General features: G+C 46.7%; 1 protein-coding gene across 1 annotated transcript in view; it reads right to left on the reverse strand.

The window, feature by feature from the left end:
* The window catches only part of EXOC4 (exocyst complex component 4), a 504,959-nt gene that overhangs the window by 11,779 nt on the left and 472,683 nt on the right, over window positions 1–20,497 (reverse strand). The window contains exon 17 of the mRNA XM_054988676.1: window positions 20,213–20,372. Coding sequence (XP_054844651.1) covers window positions 20,213–20,372 — 160 coding nt within the window. The remainder of the gene's footprint in view (window positions 1–20,212; window positions 20,373–20,497) is intronic.

The raw sequence follows: 20,497 nt of genomic DNA on the forward strand, positions 1-20,497 counted from the left end.
GTGTTCTGATTGGCCAAAAAGGGCGCCAAAATGGCCCAGGGGCTGCTGGAAATTATAGGCAGGCCTACTCCCACTGCTAACAGGCTTCTGAGGCCTTGCTAGGCCTTCCTGGCACAGCCAGATCATGACACAGGGTCACCTTTCTCACCGCAAGTCCTAATCAGAAACACTTGCGATGAGTTCTCCGTCATCACATCCCTAGGGGATGACTTCTGTGAGTTCACTGTGTATCACCACCAAGTGATGCCACTGGAGACACATTTGGTACGAAGCCCGTCCTTTACCAACGGTCTGAGCAGACTTAATGGGGGATACTTGGCTATGCTGATCCGCACATCCCTGGGTGAGATCTATTAAAAGAAACGTGTCATGACATCACCAGGTTCAGTATTCCCCGCACCTACAATTGTCAATGTACAGTTTTAGAGTATGCAGAAGGCTGATACAACAGTGGCTGATTCCGCACACATTGGATAATGCACTTTCAACGCACTTTATCAATCGTTTGAGGTGGATTTTTGTTCCATACATGAAAAAATCTGTTCCAAATGATCTATAAAGAGGATTGGAAGTGAATTGTCCAATCTCGTTTTGCATTTCTTTGTCTAGAGCAGGGTTCTTCAACCTTTTGGAGCCTGTGGGCACTTTTGGAATTTTGACACAAGGAGTTGGGTGCAACCACAAAATGGCTGCCATGGCAGGTGCAGCCAGACACAAAACGGCTCCTGCAGAAGGCAGAACCACACACAGAGGAAGCCCAAGTGTGGGGGACAAGAGGAGTAATTTTTAAAAAATAGACTGGGAAAGAGGAGAGAGAATAAAACCAACACTGCAGTGTCAGCTGCCTCTGAAACAATGCTATTTTAATCTGCACAGCCAATCATAGAACCATAGGGTTGGAAGCGACATACAGGGTCATCTAGTCTAACCTCCTGCACTATGCATGAAATTCACAACTCCTCCCCCCTTACACCCCCAGTGACCCCTGCTCCACGCCCAGAAGATGGCAAAAACCCTCCAGGATCCCTGGTCAAACTGGTCCGGGGAAAATTGCTTCCTGACCCCTAAGTGATGATCAGCAGGGGTCACGAGAACTAAGCACTGATGCAACCCTTTCTGCCCTCCCTCTCATGATCTGTCTAGGTCCAGATAATCGGCATTGCCATCAAAAGGCCATCTAGCCTCTGCTGAAAAACCTCCAAAGAAGGAGAGCCCACCACCTCCCAAGGAAGCCTGTTCTACTGAGGGACTGCTCTGTCAGGAAGTTCTTCCTAACGTTTAGCCAAAAACTCTTTTGATTTAATTTCAAGCTGTTGGTTCTGGTCCGACCTTCTGAGGCAGCGGAAACAACTCTACATATGGTGGACGACTCCAATATGGCAGCCCTTCAAGTACTTGAAGATGGTCATCATATCACCTCTCAGTCCTCTCTCCAGGCTAAACATACTGAGGTCCTTCAACCTTTCCCCATAGGACTTGGTCTCCAGACCCCATCCAATCTCCATTGGCCAATCAGAGGCCCTGCTGGGCCGGAGCCCTACCTGGTCCCACCCACTTTCTAAAAAACACTTGTGGGCCCCAGGAAAGGTACCTGAGGACACCATGTTGGGGATTCCCCGTTATCTATAATAACTGGGAGAAAGTCGGCAGCATCTCCCATAACATCTTCCAGACCTCATGTTTTGTATAATTCAACGTGAATGCTGTTCACTTAAATACTCCTTTTTCCTACCAACTCTGCCATCTTTTTTTCACTGCAAATGGGGCACAATTTTGTGTTTGGAGTACTTGCCAAGCATAACTGCGCGAGTGCAAAGAGCTTAATAGCTTCAGATGTTAACAGAGTTCCACGCAGCTCGACTGCATTGGAGTTTTATACCCTTGATAGATTTAATCTCTGGCAAGGAATAAAAAAGAAATTAGAATTACAGGCAACCTCTGCAGATTGTAATAATGTACGAGGGCAAAACTGCATGGCCAGGAGCGGCTCCAGATAACATACTGTTGCTCTCCCTTATTTCTAAATCTCTATTTCCCAAATGGATGTAGGGATAGAAAAATGAAGAGAGGAGGAGGGGGAAGGAAAGGGGTTCAGGGAGGGAGTGGAGGCATCTGAGTGTTGGCTGGCAATCCCCCTGCCAAAGACATCATTTAAGGAAGGTGTCCCCCAACCCCAATTCCGGATCCCAAAAGATTGCTCATGAGCAACTCACCTGTGGGTGCATTCTGCTCACTAGTTCAACACCCCAGTATCGTTATGAACAGTGAAGCACGAGGCAAACCCCTTTGCCCAGTATCATTATGAACAATGAAGCACGAGGCAAACCCCTTTGCTTGAAAGAGCATGAGAATAATAATAACAACATTTCATTTATATACCGCCCTTCAGGACAACTTAACACCCACTCAGATCAGTTTACAAAAGTGTGTTATTATTATCCTCCTGACAATCACCCTGTGAGGTGGTGGGGCTGAGAGAGCTCTGAGAGAGCTGTGACTGACCCAAGGTCACCCAGTTGGTTTCAAGCGGAGGAGTGGGGAATCAAACCCGGCTCTCCAGATCAGAGTCCCGCGCTCTTAACCACTACACCAAATTGTTGCGTGACCGTACCACAGTAATTCTGGGGAATGAAAAGCAAGTACTTTATTTTTTGTGCAGTTCAGTCTTGATTATACCTATCCCTTGATTATAGCTCCTCTGAACCTGGCTGGAAGTTTTGCTCCCTCAGATTTAGATATGGTACCCCTTTATCTCATGTGCCAAGCTCGGCTTGTGGAAGGCCAGCGATCACGTGTCTCCTGACTAAGGAAGCGAGACACCCTCCACACATTCAGCAGTTAGCTCTTATAGGTCCTCTTTAGGTCTCATCTGAGTGAGTAGGATGGGAGGGCACATGAATGGCTCATAGCTCTCCCCTTCTATCACATACATGTTCCCCTGTCATAAAACAAAGGAAGGGGCCACCATCCTAGAGAACCAGATCTGATTCCAGGCATTTTGTTGCTCCAGGCATGGGGTATGTCAGTCCCCTCCCCTGCCACCAGTGGCCAGGAACAAGCTGAGCCACTGTGGTATAGCAGTGCACAACTCGCCGTGCGCCCCTCTGACAGCTGCTTGGGCTGCTTGGCCAGAGAAACAGCCTTGCAGGACCTCGCAACAGACCACACCGAGGGTTCATCAGTCTGGCATCCAAAGGGCTACTAGGAAGGCATGGCGGTGCCTGAATTTTCCTGTTCCTTTTGCGGCAGACTTTATACTGGCACGGAGCAATCTAAGAAGTGAACAAAAGAAGGAAACATTTCCAGGTGATCCGAGAGGGGAGCTGAAGTGGGCAGACATCTGTGAGATGCTGATGTGCGCAGGCCATGTGTGCGGGCAATCTGGCACAGAGGTGCTTGGTCCCTGAGATAGTTTCACTGGCTAATCCAATTCTCAGCAAACAAGAAGGAAGGATGAATGGAAAGAAAGGAATGAGCCAGTTAACCGGATTGGGGGCTTTGTTTGACAAATGCAGGCTTATCCGCAATGTACGATAACTCCAAGTAATTAGATTTAAGCTAATTTAGTCACAGTTCATCTGTCAGGTAGACAGATAACGTATCGGGACCCATCTTATCTGTTCTGTAGAGCAGTGCTCATGCATAGCACGCACTATATTATTTCAACTTATTCTCCTCCCCCTCCCACCCCCAAGCTAAGAACTAAGGACTGAGGTTTTAAATCTCTGCCAGCAGCTACCATGTACTCTCGGGTGCACAGAACGGGATGACGGCAGAGTAGATTGGGCCGCCAAATCCAAGACACTGGGGAGAAGAGGCAGGGAGCATAGAGCCAAGTGTGTTGAAATCCCACATCTGATGTGTGAAGTTCAGGGGTTCCCATCAGGCAGCCCACAGATGCCACTCAGACAACCTCCATCTGCCAGATATGCTAATTTGAGGACAAAAACCAATAGTACGCCTCTTTAACTCCACGTTCCCTGATCTTCTGACACAACATTTCAAAGGTACAGCAACAATAGAGAAGTTTAAAAAACAAAAACTCACGCAGCCATCAGAATATGGAACCGGGGCCAGAAAACATGGTTTATCTTGATCTAAGGATGAGCTTTGGACAGTTTCTCACAGAACTGGATTTCTTTTAAAACAGGGTGGGGTGGGGGAGACATGACTCAAAACTCAGACAGGAGAGATATTGCCAAGCCTTAATGTTGCAGGTGCCAGAACTGACAATGATAAGAAGAGGGCAGTCTCTTCCAGTGACTAGAGACGAGGGAGGTCTCTCTGCTGCGGATTCACAGGAAAAAAACATCCGATGCGGTATTTGGGGTGCAAAGTTCAGCTTCCAAACACAGAATTTCACCAAACTGAAATTTTCACAGGAGAATTGCAAGGCTCCGCAGTGACGATTTCGAGACCTCGAGGGAATTCACGTTAAATTCAAGATCAACCCATTGGTATTTGGCCTCTCCCAGCAGCTGCGTGGCACAAGCGGAGAAGAGTGTCCAAAAATCCTCAGCAAGACCGCATGGCATCCAAAGGTGTGCCCCCCGCCCCCAACTGCTCTGTGCTTGCCTGGCTCCCCGGACAACTTCTTGTGTTGCTGATACGGTTGAGCCAGCTCTGATCAGAGCTGCCGGGGGAAACGGTGCCATCTCATCCAATTGGGCCTTTCAAAGAATATAAAGAACTGGGCAGATGTCTACGGGGGAACGAGGAGGATAAGAGGACAACCCATCCTCGGACAGGAAGTTTGACTAAATGGAACACAATACAGAAAGGGGAAACTGAGTTGGCTGGTGCCGGCCTCCTGGTCTAAAAACAGCCATCAGTTACAGATGAGCTAAGATTCAAACAGATGTCATCGCTGATGGCGTTGTGTCCTAATGACAGTGATGCTCGAAGGACGGTTAAGGACTCCAGCAGGCAGCAAGCAGGCTGGGAAGGGGGGCAGGGGAACGCAGTTGAAGGGGTGCAGGGGATCACTTCCTGGGCCAAACAGGTCCTGACCAAAGCCCAACAAGGTTGGGCTGCTTATCTGGTTTTTAAATCACTGCCTCTTGCCAGTTAACAAAGATATGACCGACAGGTGGGGCATAAGAGGTCCCACTCTTGTGAATGGAGTAGACTAAAAAGAGGCTGCCCAGAAAGGAAGAAGCAGGGGAGCCATTCCCTAATTCCTTCCGTTCACAGGCTGGAATGCAGCAACTTGAGTCCCAGTTTCCAGCTGACTGGTTAACGATGGTTGTTGTGGGTTTTCCGGGCTGTATTGCCGTGGTCTTGGCATTGTAGTTCCTGACGTTTCGCCAGCAGCTGTGGCTGGCATCTTCAGAGGTGTAGCACTAAAAGACAGAGATCTCTCAGTGTCACCTCTCTCTGTCTTTTGGTGCTACACCTCTGAAGATGCCAGCCACAGCTGCTGGCGAAACGTCAGGAACTACAATGCCAAGACCACGGCAATACAGCCCGGAAAACCCACAACAACCATCGTTCTCCGGCCGTGAAAGCCTTCGACAATGACTGGTTAACATTTGCCCAACTGGTGGAAAAAAAATGGGGGGGAGGTGGCTTTGACAAAGTGAGAGCATTTCCCCTCCTGTCTCCTTTTCCTCTCATCTCAAACTATGTCCCAGTTTCTGTTTTTGACCTCACTGCCTGCTCCAATAATTGTTTTGAGTACGAGGACACACTTCCAGGAGAAGAAAGGGATGCTTTTATCCTTCTCCCGAGCTATTTCTCATGAGTAGCACCCGCAGAGTTGAAGACGCAAGACAGACAGCGCATCCGGCACTGCTGAGGACGCCAGGATTGCTGAGTGTGTTAAAAGTTTTCTAAAATGCAGCTCAGTAATCTAGAAGGACGGCTTTTCCCCTGTGTGACTCTTGCATGCAATACCTGGCTGAACATGTTCCCAGAGACTCAGTGCAGACATTAAGAAACAAAAATTCTCCAAACCCTTGTTCTTTATTTATTATGATCAATGCGTGATGGCAAAATTGAAGAGAGAGACTCAAAACAATATAAATGAATAATTTGAGAACGCATGGTAATTGCTTTGGGCTCCAGGCTCCCCCACCCTGCTTATCACAAACCTCTTATTACTTCTCAAGAAAACAGAGATCAACAAAACGGTCACCTAAGGGATGGATTAAATTCTTGTTCAAAATTAATTTCTGGGAGAAGGTATCACAAAGCCAACAGACCAAACAAAGGGAGACGCTTTGGGTAGCTCCCTTAGGGAAACAGCACAAGGTAAAGCTGTCATTATGGAGGAGGGGCTTATCCACAGCCAAAGAAGCTAAAGGGAACCTCCATATGCAGACGCAGTGTATCTTTGGTTATCAGATGTTGGGGACTGAGTGTGTGATTTGTTTAAATATCTCATTGTCTTACCCTTTCACTAAAAGGTGGCTTGCAACAACAGATTCAAGCAAGAATATCACATAAAATCAGGATTGAAACCATGAATTTAAAAATAGGGAATGAAAACTGGAGGCCTACGAAGGATCACAGGGAGGGGGCAATTTGCAACCCCCCACCACAATACGCACACAACTCCCTGAAGGATTCTCAAAGCTCTCAGAGGCTCAAGCAGCCTGATTTCTTCCCACCCACCTCCTTTTTACCTTTAACTGACTCTCAGCTGATCCAAACATTTCGTTCCTCCTGGAGCATTTTCAGTACTCATCAGGCTGTTCTTTTGAGGGTTTCTATTTTGTTCTTTAGTTTTAAAAGTCGTATTTTTCTGCTTATCCAGACACCCCCTGCCCCACCAAGTATGTCAAGATCTTGATCATGCCAGTGGGTGGCTCATTTGCGCAGCTTTCAGTGTCCACACAGGGGCCGGTCAGTTTGCTGTCCTCCACGGCAGCTTCGCTCATCTGAACAGGGTCTCCTGAAGGTGCCACCCTGCGCAGGGGGGGAATCAACAGCAGCCAGTAAACGGGCTTTCTCTGTGGTGGCCCCTACCCTGTGGAACGGCCTGCTTGAGGAGGTCAGGAGAGCCCCTACTTTCCGCTTTCCAAAAATAATGCAAAACTGAATTATTCAACAAGGCTTTTGTACTGAAAGGAGGGGCTCTCAGATGCTTTACTAATGAGTTAAGGACTGTAGACTTAACCACTCTGTTGCCTTACATACTACCTGTTGTCTTAAATATGTGCTTCTATGAGCTACCCGTGCTTCATGTGGTCGAATGCCAGCCCTAGAATTGTTTATGCTCTGTTTCAGCAATTCTTCAACTCTTTATTGGATTCTTACTAATGCTATGTCTTTGTAAACTTGTGTTTATTTACCCTATGGCATCGTTTATGGAAATATCCTTGAAACTGACTGTACTGGTCTCACACTGTGTAATCCGCCTTGAGTCTCAGTGAGAAAGGACTATAAATGACATAAAATAAATAAATAAATAATAAATATTAAGACAGAAATCAAGCATCCACCTTAAGCTGTTTCCTTCAAAGGCACACTCAAGAAAAATGGGCTTCACTTGCCACCTTAAAAAAAAGATGAGAAGTATCTAGGCAGATGGTTGTTGTGGGTTTTCCGGGCTGTATTGCCGTGGTCTTGGCATTGTAGTTCCTGACGTTTCGCCAGCAGCTGTGGCTGGCATCTTCAGAGGTGTAGCACCAAAAGACAGAGATCTCTCAGTGTCACAGTGTGGGAAAGAAGTTGGCAGGTAATTTATATCTACTCAGGAAGGTGGGTTTAGGCTGAGTCCTGTAAGAGTTTCCCAGGGTGTGGAATGCTAATAGAGGGAGTGTTTCACTGTATCCTGAGGAGGTTCTTTTGCATATGGATTGGTGCTTGATGTGCTAATCTTCTCTGCAGGGCTATTGTAGGATGTAGAGTATTTTGTTAGTTTGGTTTTGTTAGTTTGGTTTTTCAGGACTGGAAACCATGCTCTATTCATTCTTAAAGTCTCTTCTTTCCTGTTGAAATTGTGCTTATGCATATGAATTTCAATGGCTTCCCTGTGCAATCTGACGAAGTAGTTGGAAGTGTTGTCCAGTATTTTAGTGTCCTGGAATAGGATACTGTGTCCTGTTTGAGTTAGGCTATGTTCAGCCACTGCTGATTTTTCCGGATGGCCAAGTCTGCAGTGTCTTTAATGTTCTTTTACTCTAGTCTGGATGCTATGCTGTGTGGTCCCAATGTAAACTTGTCCACTGCTGCAGGGTATGCGGTATACTCCTGCAGAGGTGAGGGGGTCTCTACTGTCTTTTGCTGATTGTAGCATCTGTTGTATTTTTCTGGTGGGTCTGAATACTGTTTGTAAGTTGTGCTTTTTCATAAGCTTTCCCATCTGATCAGTGATTCCTTTGATATATGGCAAAAACGCTTTTCCTGTGGGAGACTGTTTTTCCTTAGTTGTTTGATTTATCCTTGGTTTAATCGCTCTTCTGATTTCATTTCTGGAGTAGCCATTTGCTTGAAGTGCATGGTTTAGAGTTCTTGCAGCCCCTTCTTACATGCCCAGGGTAGGGCTGATCGCCAGTTTTGGAAACAATTTTCCCAAGGCCAGTTTGGCTGAGGATCCTGATGGAATTTTGCCATATTCTGGGCATGGAGCAGGGGGTCACTGGGGGCATGGGGAGGGGAGATAGTTGGGAAATTCCTGCATTGTGCAGAGGGTTGGACTAGATGACCCCCAAGATCCCTTCCAACCTTATGATTCTATGAACTGTCAGAAGCTCTATGGTAAAACCATAGGAATTGCCAAAATCTCTATGGTTTTATCACAGAGCTTTTGACAATTCCTAGAGAGGACTGACATTACTTCTGGATTTCTCTGGAAGTGACATCACACTGTTGCAAATGAACTTTTTTCTCTCTCTCCTGCTGGCTGCTGGTATTCTGGAGGGCAAGGCCTGCTGTAGGTGGGTCCCCAGTGGATACATGGCAACCCCAATGCAGAAACTTCGCCTGCTAGTTCTCTAAGTGGGAAAGTCCCATCAGAAAGGAACAGTCACAATTGGCAGTGACAACATCTAGAGGAAATGGGGCTGTCAGCAAAGGCCTTCAGGAAATGCAGCTGAGAGGGATGTTAGGCTTCACAGGCAGCTGAAGGGCCCACTCAGAGCCAGCGGCATGAGAAGACTTGGTTGATGAAAAAGTCCCACAAAAGCATTTTGAAGATGGACCAAGGGAGAGTTGCTCGCCTAGGGCCTAGTTCCCAGAAATGGCTGGAGGCAGCCAAGAGGGGCAGAGGTCTGCGCAAGGAAGGACAGTCGTCTGACACTTGAGAGGAAATCCTATCATGCCCAAGAACGAGGTCACTAGATTGTGATGCATGGCCAGATCTCCTATGAAGGGAAAACTTGAGAGGGTGCACTTTTCATTGCTCTAGCAGTACCACGAGGAGAAGCTGCACAGGCCAAATTTCTCCCTCCAAAGCAGCCTTTAAAGGCATGGGATTCCTATTCCAAGAACGTGTTCTAGCAACACTGCTTTCTCGCCTGCATCCGTTGAAAGTGAAGGAAGCCGAAGCTTTGATTGCCCAACAGAGAGAGACAGAAGAAAACTGAAAAAAAGGCACAGCAAAGCAGAGGGTTTCGGCTTAATCCGCCACGGTTGGGATTTTTTTTTGTTAATGTATCGCAAGTGCTAATTAGAAATAATTAAAGCTGTGCTGAGATCAGAGCCCAGCGGAAACCACAGAGAAGATGACAAACAAGACGGAGAAGAAATAAAAAAGGAAAGGAGATATTTTGAGGAGCCAAGTTCTTAATTGAACAGCTGAAATGCCTACTGAAGTTCAAATGCAAAGCAAAACCCAAGTAGGAGTCGTTCACATTAGCAACTCAGGCCCAATTTTACATCCTTACTTACACCTTCCCCATAACAGTTCCTGTTTTTGGTCTAACCAACTTTATCAAGGCATAAGCTTTTGAGAACCACAGCTCTCTTTATCAGATGCAACTTTATTGTAGCATAAGTTTTCAGGAACCACAGCTCTCTTTGTCAAATGAAACTTTATTGTAGCATAAGCTTTCAAGAACCACAGCTCTCTTCGTCAGATTCAACTTTATTGTAGCATAGCATAGACTTCTGGTTTGGGATTATGGAGGTCTGAAGTGGTCCAGGGAGCTGGACCATCCAAGGTGCTGTTTTTTGGCTGGCGCGGTGCCTCGACCACCCGCAGCCCCCTGATTTCAGGTAGAAATCGGGCAGGAACGCTTTGTGGCCCCAAGAGTGAGTGATCTCGGCAGAGGGGGGACAATGAGAGCTGAGTTTCTTGAAAGTTTATGCTACAATAAAGTTGGTTAGTCTTAAAGGTGCTACTGGACTTTTTACCATTTTGCAACTACAGACTAGCACGGCTAACTCCTCTGGATCGATGTTTTTGGTCTTTATCTGCAAGAACTAGAATCCAACTGAGCATTGGAAGTTCTGCTTGGCATCTCATTCTCATGTACATTTTGGATACGGGGAAGATCCCAGCAAAGGCGGGGGGAGGCATCCCTGGTCATTTGTACAGGCTGAATTTTTCTTCTTATCATTGCACTCCCCCTCCATCAAGGTGACATCTAAGATTTCCTACCCACTGGATAACTAATTGAAGGCACCATTCCCAAGGATGCACAAGAGCTCCAATTTCTCCCCCACACAAGAAATCTTTATCAATAAAATGACACATCCCTAAAACCAGTAATAAATACGCAATTTATTTTATTTAGGGCATTTACAGGCTTTAGAAAAACTTCTAAGGACAAATCACAAAAATAATGCATGTATAAGGATAATGGTTAGGATCCTATCTATGCCTTTGTTCTGCGTGCACTTCTTTCTGGTTGTGGCAGAGGCTGTTTTCACACTGCTTACTGGCCACGGAACATTGCGCCGAGCTCCTGGAACAACAGCGTCTTCCTGGCGCGATTTTGCCAGGAAGACGCTGTTGTTCCGGGAGCTCGGCGTGATGTTCCGTGGCCGGTAAGCAGTGTGAAAACGGCCAATGACTGTCATCTGCTACAAAGCGTGCTGCCTCTAGTGCTAGGCACTTCTTGCTCCAAATCAAGGAACCAGAGTGCCTAGCCCAAGAGGAACGTGCTCTCCAGCACAGAACAGCCTCTGTAGTGGATGGAGAGCAAGTGCGTGCAGAATGAAGCATAAGCGGCAAGCCTATATATTCTTTTAAATTGCCAATAATAAAATCAATCCACTTCAAAGGAAGTAGCCCTACGCCAGTATAATAAAACCAACAGAGAAATAGAGCAAAAATGGTTAAAAAAACTCCCCTAAATGATTCATAAGTCATACCTAGCAGTTCAATAGCTCTTTTGGATCCTTGCATATACAATTTGATTTATCCTGACAAAAATCTTGTGTGAGAAGATGCACAAATCCAGTAAGACAAATTTATTCCTTGACAGGAAGTGTAAGGGACTAGTAGATTATAGCCTGTTGCTGTTAACAGAGGGATCTGGGGGTGAGGATGTTGCGTGTGAGATGGTTCTCAAATTGCTCTTTGGTAGGAAAGCCCCCTTGGTGACTCTGGCTGACTTCACAGGGTTTCTGTGAGGGTGAACAGGGATAAGCCCATGCAGGCCTCCAAGGAAGCCCCCACCAAGAGAGAAAGAGCAGAATACAAAAGAGATTTTTTAAAAAATAAGTAAAAACAGGTCTAGGATGTTTGGGGTTTTTGCATTTTTCTTACGAACCGGAGTGGCCGACAACGCCTTCTTCCTATTTTTAAGTCTGGGATCTGCCAGGAAATGCCAGAAGATGGCAGCATCATATTACGTATCTCTGCTGCCCAAGTGGACACGCTGCGGTTAGTCTGGAGAGGAAACCCCCTGCAGCTTGCTACAGAGCAAAATTAAAAATAACATAACTGCACAGACGACAGCATAAAAGGGGCCTTGGCACCTTGGTGCGATTTACTGCATCGCACCGGCGCCACAGAGCCGTATCACCACGCAGTCGCTGGCGAGTCGGTCGTCCGCAAAATCAAGCAATACGTCGTCAAACGGTTCAATGGGACCTGAACTGGATCCAAAACCATTCAGACTGCATCACTTTCAAATTGCTACTCACTGAGAGCTACATCACACCCTATAGGATGAGTGGCTATATTAACAGTAACGTTTCAAGGGGAAAGAGTTTGTGTTGTTTAACAATTTCACATCCACACATGCACAGAGTGTGAACATACGAAGCTGCGTTGCTGAGCCATCGAAGACAGATAGTTTCAGCCGGGTAGATGTGTTAATCTGTACTGGTGGAGCAACATTTGAGTCCAGGCCAACAAAATCTTCCAGGGTATAAGCCTTCGTAAGTCAAAGCTCCCTTTGTCAAATCGGATGAAGTGAACCTTGACTTTGAAAGCTTACCCCCCAGAAAATCCAACAGAGCATGACTACAATCTTAGTTTCAATGGGCTCTGTGTAGGATTGCTCTGTTGGTCTCAGAGGACCATGTAGCCTAGTCGGGTCTCCTCTATCTCGGTGCAGGCTCTCAGACCCCTGCAACCTGGGGACCTTTAACTAAATCAATTGGGAACCTCCCATGTATGCAGTGTAGGTTCTGCTGCTAAGCTACAGCCCATCTCAGCAGAGCTGAGGCAGATCTGGCAACCGCCTCGAGTGCTGAGGTGCCGGAGGGGGCGTTGGGGGCGGGGGGGGCACTGCGGAGCTGGTGGCAGCAGCACTGGTGGCTGAGCAGGAAGGATGGGAAGCCACCTGCGTGCCGCCCCAGCCACCTGCCGTGCTTGGCCTGCAGCTGCTGCAGCCTCCTAGTTCTCCTGCCCTGCACTGCCGCCACTGCCAGCAGGCACCCCCAGCTGGGCGCAGCAGCTGTGGGCCAGGTGCGGCCGGCGTCTGGGGTGGCACGTGGAGCAACAGAGGGAGGACGCACGCATGCCTCCCCAGCCACCCACTGCGCCTGCTTGGGAGCATGCACCAGTGGCGGCAGCAACAGCGCGCATGGGGGCAGCAACAGACCTGAAGCTGCCCCCGGCCTCGGGCGCCAGAAACCCTGGCGCCAGCCCTGCCTCTCAGTCCTCATCTCCTCGGCCACCTCTGGGTTGTTAGAGTTTTGCTTGATGATTTCTGAGAAACTGAAAATAATAATAATAACTGTGCTTATATACTGCTCTTCTAGACATACTGTGCCCCACTAAAAGCGGTGGACAAAGCCAGTGTTGTTATTATCCCCACAATACAGCTGGGGAGCTGGGGCTGAGAAGAGTGGCTTACCTAAGGCTGATTGCAGAACTCAAGGTAGTAGTGGGATTTGAACCAGCAGAGTGCTGATTTGCAACCCAACCACTTAACCACTTGGCTACAAAGCTGATCTAGTAAAAGATTTCATTCTCTGTAGGTGTCTAAAGAAGCATTAAACATGCACATCCTTGTGTCTACATATGGGAGGACATCTCTGGTTTAGGGTATTCAAACTCAAATTATTGTTAAGTATTTAATTTTTTTCCCTAGCATTTAGGACCAGTCATAAGTAAAGAAGACAAAAGTAATTACTGAGGAATTACACAATTTAAGTTGACAATGAGGAAATTGTTCAAGATTTTCTATTCTTTGGTTCAATCATCAAACCAACAGGGAGGCTGCAATGAAGAAATCAGGAGAATACTGAGACTCGGAAGAGCAGCTGTGAGGGGGCTAGAGAAGATTCTTAAAGATAAAGATGTCTCTCTCTCGGGACCAAGATCAAGATAATCCAAACTATGGCATTCCCCATTGCCATGTATGGATGTGAAAGTTGGACAGTGAAGAAAGCTGACAGGAAGAAAATTGATTCATTTGAAACGTGGTGCTGGAGGAGAGTTTTGCAAAGACAAATAAGTGGGTACTAGGATCAAATCAAGCCTGAATTTGCCCTAGAAGCTAAAATGACAAGACTAAGGCTATTGTACTTTGGCCACATCACGAGAAGACAAGATTCTCTAGAAAAGTCAATAATGCTAGGGAAAGAGGAAGACCTAAAATGAGATGGCTTGACTCAATAAAAAAAGCCACGTCCTCCAGTTTGCTGGATCTGAGCAAGTCTGTTAATGATAGGACGTTTTGGAGGTCTTTCATTCATAGGGTCGCCATAGGTCAGAGTCTACTTGACAGCACATAACACACAACAGGACTGGTCAAAAGCTACTCTGAAATTAAATCCCTATACTTAGGTTTTAAAATTGTATTTATTTATACTGAGACAATCTTCATGATTGTATTAGTGGTCTCTTAGGAATTTCCTCCTTTGTTTAGTGTGTATTGGGGACCACCTTCCCTCATTGTTATTATACTTGAATCTGATCAGTGCCTGGAATGACATGAAACCAAGGACAACAGTGGTAGGTTTGCAGCACCTGAGTGCAGGAGGATGCAATTCCACTGCCTGTGCTGATGGAGGAACAGGGCGTGCAGGCCCCATGATCCTGGAGGCAGAACTGGGTTGAGCAAAACCCCTGTTGGGTGGCTGAGGAAGACATGAGGCAGGCTGGCGATGATGAGAAGTGTCACGGGTGCAAGATATGTGCTCCTTTTTGCACCTCTGGAAGCTATACATGGTACATAATACTGTGGCCAGAATATTATTATTGTTATTGTTGTTGCTGTTATTCTGCCTTTCTCACTAAGAGCCATGATGGATTACACACACAGTGCAAGTGAAATACAATATAATCAACAGCTAGGACATTCGCTGGGTAAAATACAGCAATGAACAACAGGACATTCAGTGAGTGGTTACAACAGGGTACGGTAGCAGAAAATTCGAAAACAAGAATAAAGCCGAGCACAGAGATGAAATCTTTCTGAAACAAAGCATAACTGATTAAGAAGGCATGCTTACCAGTGGGTCGTAGCAGGAAACATATTACTCCAGTCTTATTCCATCTACACTGGCTCCCAGTTTACTTCCAGGCTCAGTTCAAGGTTCTGGCATTGATCTTTAAAGCCCTATATGGTATGGGGCCGATATAAGCGAAGGACAGCCTTTTTCCGTATGACTACTCCAGTCATTTCAGAGGCCCTGCTTTGGGTGCCCCTGTCATTTGAGGCAAGACAGGAGGTAACCCAAGAAAGGGTCTTCATAGTCACAGCGCTAAAACTGGATGTAACAGGATGTAACAGCCTTATTCCACCATTGTCTGACAACCAGTTACTTCCGATGGGATAACGAATTCTATGAACAGATGGATGGGGTGGCCATGGGGAGCCCTCTCAGCCCGGTTATAGCAAACTTCTACATGGAACATTTTGAAAAAACAGCTTTAGAATCCGCACCCCACAAACCTACAGTCTGGTTCCGGTTCGTGGATTTGAAGCCATGGTGAGGAAGAATTGATGGAGTTTTTAAACCACCGCAACAATATCCACCTGAACATACAATTCACCATGGAAAAAGAAATCGAGGGTAAACTCCCATTTCTAGATACCTTGGTCATCCGCAAAACAAACTTTCAATTAGGTCACAAGGTCAACAGGAAACCAACTCACACGGATCGGTACTTGCACAAAAACTCCAATCACCACCCTTGAGAGAAAAGAGGCCTAATAAAAACATTACTAGACCGTGCAAGATGGATATGTGAACCGCACTTTCTCAACGAGGAAATTAATCATCTAAACCACGCACTTCAAGCAAGTGGCTACTCCAGAAATGAAATCAGAAGAGCAATTAAACCAAGGATAAATAAAAAAACGAACGAAAAATAGTCTCCCACAGGAAAAGTGTTTTTGCCATATATCAAAGGAATCACTGATCAGATGGGAAAACTTATGAAAAAGCACAACCTACAAACAGTATTCAGACCCACCAGAAAAATACAACAGATGCTACGATCAACAAAAGACAGTAGAGACCCCCTCACCTCTGCAGAAGTATACCGCATACCTGCAGCTGTGGACAAGTTTACATCGGGACCACACAGCGTAGCATCCAGACAAGAATAAAAGAACATGAAAGACACTGCAGACTTGGCCATCTGGAAAAATCAGCAGTGGCTGAACATAGCCTAACTCAAACAGGACACAGTATCCTATTCCAGGACACTAAAATACTAGACAACACATCCAACTGCTTTGTCAGATTGCACAGGGAAGCCATTGAAATTCATACACATAAGCACAATTTCAACAGGAAAGAAGAGAGTTTAAGATTGAATAGGGCATGGTTTCCAGTCCTGAAAAACACCAGACTAACAAAATACCCTACATTTTACAATAGCCCTACAGATAAAATTAGCATATCAACCACCAATTCATATGCAAAAGAACCTCCTCAGGATACAGTGAAGCTTTTATTACTTCAATTTATTACTTTGATTTCCCCCCATTAGCATGCCAAAACCTGGGAAACACTTACAGGATGACTCAGCCCAAACCCACCTTCATGAGTAGATATAAATTAGCTGCTAAAATTTTCTCCACACATTGACACTGAGATTTCTGTCTTTCGGTGCTACACCTCTGAAGATGCCAGTCACAGCTGCTGGCGAAATGTCAGGAACTACAATGCCAAGACCACGGCTATACAGCCTGGAAAAATTACAACAACTAACGTTCTCTGGCCGTGAAAGCCTTCGACAAAATATTTGAAATGTTTTAACATTCCAATGTTCGCTGCCTTGGGTGGAAAGGCAGCATAGAAATGTTTTAAATGAATAAAATTAGAGCAGAAATTGTTGTGCAAACCTGAATAGCTCAGGCTAGCTCAATCACATCTGATCTCGAAAGCTAAGCAGGGTCTGCCCTGGTTAGTAGCTAGATGGGAGATCACCAAGGAAGTCCAGGGCCACTGTGCAGAGGTAGGCAACGGCAAAACCACCTCTGTTTGTCTCTTGCCTTGAAAACCCCAGCAGGGGTCACCATAAGTTATCTGTGACTTGATGGCACTTTACATACAGACGCTGGCAACCTGAGCAGATGCAGATAACAGCCTCAAAGGAGCTGGCCAGCAGAGCATGCAGGCCCCCAAAGCTCTCCTTCCTTCCCTTCCCCTCCCCTTTTTCCTGCCACACACAACCTCACCAATGCCCGCTTCCCCTTGCCCTTGGGTCTCTGATTTGGATGCCGGTTGCCGTCAGCACATGTTCAAGACCTCTGCTGCTTGCCAAAGACCTGGGCTAATTTAGTTAACATTTCAGGGTATTTTTTAAAAAAATCATTTTAAAAGGGAAATGATTGAATTTGAGAATTATCTTCCAGGGAGGATTGGTAATGGGGCCTCCCCCTCACTCTGCCGCGGGCTTTTGTAATTCCCCCATGTCAATGTTATTATGAATAGGCTAACTCCATAATGAGATCACTCCCCACATGAGAATCCAAATAATTGAAGCTCGCCGGTGGACTTTGTTCCTCCTAAATCTGCTCAAGTCAGATTTCTTCACCCGTCTAATTCGGTCTCAGAAAAAGAGGGACAAAAGGCAGAGAGGTTCGTTTTCCATTATTGGTGGATTATTCAAGTCCAAAGAGGGGAGGGGGGAGAAGAAGCTTTTCTGCTCAGTCCAGACTGGCTTTTTGATTCCTGACCCCAAAAATATCCTTATGAATATTTCATCTGTTCAGCTGTCCATTGCTGAAATGAGTACTGCCAAGATCAGAGAGACAATCGGGCAGGAAGAGAGCAGCTTGCGCTGTGTATCTATTTGCAAAATCAATGCAGTTCTTCAGGGATGGATGTTGATCCTTACTTTCATTAACCTGGGCGCCCAGCCACGAACACACTGAGTTACGGAGCTGGAAAAAGACACAGCAGTCTTGGAGGCCCAAGACTGGCTCAACATTTTTCGTCACCCAAGAGGTAGGACTATGGCACAGAGGGATGTATCCTCACTTCACTTGGGGATACTACTGCCTAGGTCTAAGATTCCCAGTCTTAGGGACAACTGGCAGCAGGACAGGGTGTGAGGGGTGCCTCCTTGAGCTTCAAGGTGAGCTGCAGAAGAAGAGGGGAAGGAATGTACACCTCCCCCCTGTGCCATTCCAAGCTAGAGTGCAGATGGACTCTGCAGGCGTGCCTTAGGCTTGGTCTGGAAGGAGAAAACTCCTTCCACATGGCACCCCCTACCGATCTGGCGGTGAACCAGCACTGCCAAGGCCAAACTCTTGCCCCACACTTGGATCCTCAACATCAAGTTGCATCTGTTACCGCATATTAAAGACCACCTAGCCACTTCATTCAAATCACAGCATGCCAGACAGGCAGGCAGGCAGAAGGAGCAAGTCAAATTGCACCATGACAGATATGGCTATACATAAGTAACAGTTTAGACCTTGACAACCCAGAGGTTTCAAGAAAAAGGACCAGGTTGCGTGCAAATGGCCGCATGGCTGATCTCACAGAGGAAAGGCACAAAGCACTAAATATTTTCATTCTAGACTTTCACCCTAGTACTGTGAATTATTCTTAACATTACCATTAAATGGTTCTTGCTATTTAAGAATGGGGAGAAAGTGAATTGTGCACATAAATTGAGACCACACAGTGACTCAAGTGCTATTTCAAGCCTGCCGACAGGATTGGGTGATTAAGCTGTCCAGCCTCTTTGAGGAGCTCTCTATCCAAGTTAGCCATACAGACAGGAAGAACCAGTCTGAATCAGCACAAAATTGCAGCAATCATGTTGTTCAGAAACTTGCATGGAAGGAGATTTGCAATGTTTTGCTCAGCTTTAGCAGCCATACGACCCCCCAGGGCCTCTTTTCATTTGTTTTGGGTTCTTTATATGGATACTGGGAGCCATATGAGAACCGTTGCTCAGCTAGGTGGCGACACATGCATTTTGGAACAAGCACTTTAAAATAAATCCTGCCATCTGTAGTTGCCTAAGAAGTGTAACAATTTGAGCCAGTCACACACAGACAGGCCTCAGCCACAGCAGGTATTGTTGGCAAAGCGTGCAGTTGGCATAAAGAAAGTCCCAGGTTCACCCTGGCATCTCAAAGGATTTCGGGTAGCATGGCTGGAAAAGATCTTTTCCCTTCCTGAGGTTCTTTAATATGCGGTAAAAGATGCAACTTGATGTTGAGGATCCAAGTGTGGGGCAAGAGTTTGGCCTTGGCAGGGCTGGTTCACCGCCAGATCGGTAGGGGGTGCCATGTGGAAGGACTAGATGCTGGACTAGATGGGCCACCAGTCTGATCCAACAGGGCTCTTCTCATGTTCATGGTCTGACCCTGAAGAAGGCAGCTTCATGCATTTGTGTCAACTGCACCGAGCTCTGAAAGTGAGCGGCCCTGTTGTTGTGGGGACAATAATGACATGCTTTGCAAACCACTCTGAGTGGGCATTAAGTTGTCCTGAAGGGTGGTATATAAATCAAATGTTGTTGTTGTTGTTATCTTACATGCACAGATGCAGCACGACTCTTTGCGTTTGGGAAAGCATCTCCCCAATGGCCTGTGAACCATAACTGGAGATGGTGGGGCCTGAAGCCAGGCACTCGTGTGCGAGCTTATTTATTTCCCACTTTTCTTCCATCATGGAATCCAAGGGGGCTTATATGGGCAGCTTCCAGGAGATCCCAGGGCACTGACTGGACCCAGATCTACATGGCTTCAGCACCATGGCTGCGTTGCCTTCCAATCATACCTTGCCATAATATAGCTCTTACTTTGGTCGACAGACCCTGTCCTGAATAGCCCAGGCAAGACCGATCTCGTCAGATCTCGGAAGCTAAGCAAGGTCAGCCTTGGTTAGTAATTGGATGGGAGACCTTCAGCAAAGACCAGGGTTGCAGAAGCAGGCAATGGCACACCACCTCTGTTAGTTTCTTGCCTTGAAAACCCCAGCAGGGGTCATCGCAAGTCAGCACTCTCCACCACTACTTTGAAAGATGCCTCTTGGTCAGACATGGGAAATGTGTACAATGCTAAAGGCTGCAGCCAGCTCCAAGAAAGTCCTGGGCACGAGGCCCTCCAATGCCCCCTGCCCCAGCACACTACCTCCTCTCTCTTGTGCAATAACACTCTTTCTCCACCCTCTCACGCAGAGCTCATTCACATCCACATTCTTCCTCAATACAGAAGTGAAGGAGGTGTACATAAGGTTCCTAGGAAGTCTCCTTCCAAGTAGCACAGACCAAATCCGGACCTGCTTAGCCTGGGAAATCATTGCTGAACCTTGTACCTTCCAATCACATCTTAGGACCAGGGCATGTCCTTCAACCACTAAGCCCTACAGCCTCTTGATGGGCAGTTACACCTCCTGGGCGACGCTTTGGGCCAGCCTGTTAGGAGAGGCAGAGGTTTGGACTCACCTTGCGAAGTCCAGGTCAGCCTCCCGCGACATGGTGATGTTGGTCAAGTTCTGCTGAAGGATGAAGATGTTCCTGCACATCTTCTTGATGCCTGACTCACTTATGCGCTTGAAGTACTGGGCCCCATTGATGAGAATGCAGGAGATCAGGTGGCCCAGACCTGCGGGAAGGATCGGGCAAGAAAAGTAAGGAGCGTAGAACAGGGAACCAATCAGGGCAAGGGACGTCTGTTTGTTCTGGAAACATAAAGGGGCACACACACACACGAGGCAAAGCTACTGCCCT

The sequence above is a fragment of the Eublepharis macularius genome, chromosome 9 (genome assembly GCF_028583425.1).
Source record: "Eublepharis macularius isolate TG4126 chromosome 9, MPM_Emac_v1.0, whole genome shotgun sequence".
NCBI lineage: Eukaryota > Metazoa > Chordata > Lepidosauria > Squamata > Eublepharidae > Eublepharis > Eublepharis macularius.